Source organism: Astatotilapia calliptera, chromosome 20, assembly GCF_964374335.1.
Source record: "Astatotilapia calliptera chromosome 20, fAstCal68.1, whole genome shotgun sequence".
Lineage (NCBI taxonomy): Eukaryota > Metazoa > Chordata > Actinopteri > Cichliformes > Cichlidae > Astatotilapia > Astatotilapia calliptera.
The window spans coordinates 20,014,100-20,019,581 of NC_137441.1; the positions used below are offsets into that span (position 1 = coordinate 20,014,100).

Consider the following 5,482-nt stretch of genomic DNA (forward strand, 5'->3'; position numbering starts at 1 on the left):
GTAATTGATAAATACTAAAACAAGCAATAAATCAATTATAACACAGTTATACAATTATACAGAGGTAAGCTGAAAAGCAGCTGACAAATATAAAAAAAATACATTAAAAAAAATTATAGATCTATAAAATCCTAAAATCAGTTCTAATACAAATACAAGGTGTAAATGGCTGGGCAGGATTGGGATGATATGTGTTCAATGATGATCACTCAGAACTAAACCAGAGTCCAGAGAGAGTTTTTTGTGTGCGTATCAGAAAGGAGGAAACTGAAGCCTAGAAGGGAAAAAAGGGCTGAATTTATTTTATTTTTTTAAGATCAGTGGATTAATTTTGACCATGGGCCTTATTTGAAAGACAGGACTAGACAAGATCTTTGGTGTTTGACTGAAATAGTCACTTAGATGAAAATAAACATTTCTCCCACTGAAAACACAACATCTATGAACAGAAGCAACTTCTTGGTCATTACAATTACATTTATATAGCACCACTTCACAGCAAGTGTTCATTATTATTGTAAAGACAACAACAACAACATTATTATTATTATTATTATTATTATTATTATTATTATTATTATTAATAATAATAATAATAATAATAATAATAATAATAATAATAATAATAATAATAATAATGAAAGATTAGACAGAGAACCTCAAAGATCAGACAACTATGTGTAAGCACTTAGAAACAGTGGGAAAGAAGAATTCCCTTTTAACATGAAGACGCCTCAGGCAGACCCGGTCTGGAAGGGGCGAGTGGAAAGAGAAGAGAGAAAAGAGCGGCGTTGATGTGTGGTTCTGAAACTATACTCTTCCATGTTAGCAGATTAGGTCACTTTTAGAATGAAAGTTGTATTGCAATGGCTAAGAAATATGATTTCTGATTTTGTGAGGCGCAGCTGAGAAAGCTGTGTGCCATTCATGAGCTGACGGTACCAAGGGAGTCTAAAACAACAGCTAGACTTTTAGTGTCTCAAGGTTTCAAGGGTGGGTGAATCTGGGAGACACCTCTCTCAGCCCCTCCCTCAGCTTGGTTCTGCCAGAGGTTTCTTCCTGTTAAAAGGGAGTTTTTCCTTCTCACTGTTGCCAAAGTGTTTGCACACAGGGGGCCATCTGATTGATGTGGTTTTGCTGTATTGTTTTAGGGCCTTACAATATTAAGGGCCTTGAGGTGACTATTGTTGTGATTTGGCAGTATATCAATAAAACGGAACTGAATTGAATATACACATTGTGATCATTTGTTTAAGATTAAGCAGATAAATAGTAAACCTCAGTTTTCAGTTGTGAAAACTCCCTGTGTTAATTTTTTCTGCCTAACTTTGAACATTGCTTTGTTTTTTTTCCCTAGATGCCCCACTCCCGGATGTGACGGCTCAGGTCACATCACAGGAAACTATGCCTCACACAGAAGGTAACAGAACACAAATGCGCGTGCACACACACACACACACACACACACACATACACAAACATACATATGTATAGCTAGTCAGAGAGGCCTAGCGACAGTTCACGATAGATTAGACAGGCACCACATACACATAATCCTATTTTCATCCATATTAGGCGTTTTTCAATGGATTTGGTTTGTCATTTGGTTGAAGAACCTCTGTAAAATTATTCTTCCTTACCATGTTCTCTTCCTTTATTAAGTAATCACTTCACCAGACCTTTTCTTTCCAGCCCTATGTTATCAACTCCATACTTTCTGTTTTCAGTCTCTCTGGGTGCCCGCGTGCCAAGAAAAGTGGAATTAAAACTCCTGCCAAGGACAACCAGGAGGACTCCGAGCTTTTAAAGTTCGTACCGCTCAGAAAGTCATAACGTCTGCTTTTAGCATGACTGACGGTAAAACTAAAATGCAATAAAGGAAAGAGAGAGCGAGAGAGAGAGACAGAGAAAGAAAGAGAGGAAAGTCACTGTGAATCATATGCAGAGGTAGTGATCTGTCCCCGTAACTGAATCAACTTACTCATGGGAAAATACACTTACTGCAGATACTGATTCTGAATATAATTCATGGTAGACTATTGCAGAGTACATTGTTATTACATAAGAAATACATGGGCTTCATATTGCACACAAAACTGTTAATATAACAGTATGTGGAGAAAGCATGTACCAAATTGTAATAGCTCATTTGTCAGCAATATCTTGCATTGTAATAATATGTCCAATACAGAATTTAGCAAAACTGCTAAAAACCTTTCAGTTTTTAAGATAAGAATTATCTTAGTTTTCGCTTTACTTTCATTTTTGCATTCTCCTTGTCTAACCTTTGTGCCCCGTCATTCTCTTTCTTTCCGTATCTGCTTCCTGTCTTCCATACTTTTTCTTCTCCTCTCTTCTTCTTCTTACCACCTCTGCTCTCTGCAGATGTCCGGTGCCGGGCTGTGACAGCCTGGGCCACATCAGTGGAAAGTACGCCACACATCGTAGCGCTTACGGGTGCCCGCTGGCGGCCCGTAGACAAAAGGAGGGTCTTCTGAATGGCACGCCATTCAACTGGAAGGCCTTCAAGACAGAGGGTCCAACCTGCCCCACCCCAGGTTGTGATGGCTCTGGACATGCTAACGGAAGTTTCCTCACACACCGCAGGTAAGCTTAGGCTTTGATCAGTATCTTCAAATTTGAAACAAATCGATTAAATGAGGAATTCAGATTTTATAAAATGCAGCCAACGGCCAAGTATCTCTGAATCTCTCTTTTTTAATGTGTGGATATTTTAGTTATTTAGTTATCTCTTTTAAAAATGTATCACAAATGCTAAAATGTAAAGCTTCAGTTTGATACTATATTTTTAAATCGCTATGTCTGACCCAAAGAAGAATACGCAAATCTCTGTAAACACCCCATAAGTTGGTCATTTTCAACTTTAAACTGATTTAAACGTAGTCAAGTCTTTATTCTAAGTTAAGCTAATTTACAGCTTGATAGTTAAAGATGAGCACTTGAACACTTTGGAAATATTTATTTGCTTTGTCGAAAGTTAAATAAGAATATTGAGATGTTTTCACCATGTGTTAAATAGTCTGTCTTGCCGTTTCCAGTTATTTTTCTAGGCTAAGCTTTTCCCCCATAGCAGCAGTATATAACTAACACATGCCACTGTAACTTATAATGTTCTTTATGTAGATGTAATGTTAAATTTGACCCTCTCTGAATTTCATTTCAGCCTCTCAGGATGCCCCAGAGCTTTGTATGCTAAGAAGAAGGCCAAGTTCCCTACAGAAGACTATCTGAGCACTAAGTTCAGAGCCAGTGATGGTACGATGGTTAATTAAGAAAAATCTATGTGTTTACTGAGCGGAACCCCCCCTTGTTACTGAGTCAAATAATAAAAATGCCAATGTTAGAATAGAGTTTTTTTTCTGTTTTCTTTTGGGGGGTTTTTTTTTTGCAAAACGTGCTTTTCTCTTCGCCTCTCCTTTAGTTTTGGACAATGATGAGGACATCAAGCAGCTCAACAAAGAGATTAATGACCTTAATGAATCCAACAATGAAATGGAGGCTGACATGGTCAACCTGCAGACTCAGGTGTGTGTTTGTTGTTGGGGGTTTTTTTTCCCTTTAGTGTGATCTTCAGTGTATGCTCTTGTTTTCTCGAGGAGCTCCAGTTTCTCCATGCAACAGCAGTACTGCCTACCTTAGCCAGTCTCTTGCGAAAGAGATAAAGTAATTATTGATCACTGTCACCACCTTATGAAACCTTGGTTTCATAAGCATGACACTGTTGAGAATGAATAGAGAACTATAATTTTAGGAGGATATTTATCTGGAACGTCTTTTACCAGGATTACAGTTTCTGCAGTTAAGACTCTAAAGAGCACTGCAGGCAGCAGGACACTTTAAAGATGGGTAAAAATTGTCCAGTATCAGTATTGCATCTGACCAATCACATTGTTGTGATGTGTGATGCATGGTGTTTCCACATCCCAAAATTATGTCATCGCTACAATCTGACTGGTTACTTGCAATGTTGAACTGGAACCAACATTAGATTTGTGGACCCAGGAACAATGAAGATGGTGCGAGCCACTAGAGAAGACAAAAATGTCTGTATAATGTCTGGACTATGGCCACTACATTGCCAGTCACCACAGCTGTTATTAAATAGATATGAATTTCTAGTTGAATATTAAAACATTTGCTGATGGTCTGCTGCTGTGCGTTGCAGATCTCCTCTATGGAGAAGAACCTGAAAAGCATTGAGCACGAGAATAAGATGATTGAGGAGCAGAATGAGGCTCTGTTCATGGAGCTGTCTGGTCTGAGCCGAGCCCTCATCCGCAGCCTGGCTAATATCCGTCTGCCGCACATGGTAAGTCCGCATTCACACCCTGTTGTCATTGATTGTGCATTTGTTTGAAGGCAAATCTGGTGCGCTGAAGAGCGTGTGGAGCCTTGTTTCTGTTTGCCCCCCTCAGTTGAGATTGGTTTTCATTTGCACCACAGCAGGAGCCAATCACAGAGCAGAACTTTGACAGATACATCAGCACCCTGACTGACATGTACACCAACAAGGACTGCTTCCAGAGCCCCGAGAACAAGGCTCTGCTGGAGAGCATCAACAAAGCTGTGAAGGGCATCAAGGTTTGAGGCTCCACACATACAAATGGAGAACGCAAACTGTCCCAAAGTGCGGAGAACACGGTGGAGGTGGAGTCAGGAAGGAGAGAGGTTGAAAAGCTCTATGATATATCGAAATATGATTCAAAAACAAAAAAAGGGAATTCAGGTTATTTAAGTAAATGGCAACTTAAAAAAATCAACCCAGGGAGCACTCTGTTGAAGAAAAGTGACGCGGACCAAAATCCACATCATGCTGCTGCTGGGATTCAAAGGAGGAACCAGAATAAGATCCATGTTACTAGAAGCTGTATCTGGGGGTTTAAATATACTGTATGTTTACCTGTTGTCTCTTTTGTGTCCTTAACTGTTTTTCGGAGAGGGTTTCGCAACTGGTCAGTCAGTTTTTTAGCATTTCTCCTCGGCCGGAACACTGAGACAGGCGAGGCTCGAGTATTGCTCACCAGAGCCCGGAGACAGGAAGAGGAACACTAACTGGAGCAGAAGACTCCCAACGCCACTGTCTCCTGTAGCATTCTCAATGGCAAGCATCTGCGGCTCTGAAAATCTCTCTGATCCACAACCATACTCGCACCACACCCCCCGGCATGCACCAAACTGAATGTGCGTTTGCTTGGTGGTATTACTGCAGCAATCATCAGTGGGGAAAAAAAACCTCATCGAGCAAGGTCGCAAGTTAGATTTAAACGCTGCAGCCCCCCCCCCCCCCCCCCCCATAAAATGATAGTAATAGTGTGCACACATTTCGAATTCAGTTAGTCATATCTATAGTACTTATCAGCCTAGGAATTGCACTTCATTTCAATGACTAGTTTTTGTGGTACAATAATTATTGTTATATATGAATTATTTATACCTGTGAACTTTTAAATTGTAACTTATT

At 39.8% G+C, this 5,482-nt stretch overlaps 1 protein-coding gene across 12 annotated transcripts in view; it reads left to right on the forward strand.

Annotated features, from left to right (window-relative positions):
- myt1b (myelin transcription factor 1b) overlaps positions 1-5,128 on the forward strand; it is a 146,545-nt gene extending 141,417 nt beyond the window's left edge. For 9 of the 12 annotated variants that reach the window (XM_080294571.1, XM_080294570.1, XM_080294575.1 and 6 more), the window contains 7 exons: positions 1,358-1,420; positions 1,728-1,808; positions 2,386-2,607; positions 3,185-3,276; positions 3,443-3,546; positions 4,187-4,330; positions 4,465-4,995. In XM_080294571.1, coding sequence (XP_080150697.1) covers positions 1,358-1,420; positions 1,728-1,808; positions 2,386-2,607; positions 3,185-3,276; positions 3,443-3,546; positions 4,187-4,330; positions 4,465-4,608 — 850 coding nt within the window. In that variant the 3' untranslated portion in view covers positions 4,609-4,995. Of the gene's footprint in view, positions 1-1,357; positions 1,421-1,727; positions 1,809-2,385; positions 2,608-3,184; positions 3,277-3,442; positions 3,547-4,186; positions 4,331-4,464 lie in introns of all 12 variants that reach the window. The other 3 variants (XM_080294576.1, XM_080294577.1, XM_080294578.1) reach the window with 2 other exon arrangements.
- Positions 5,129-5,482: the final 354 nt, after the last annotated feature.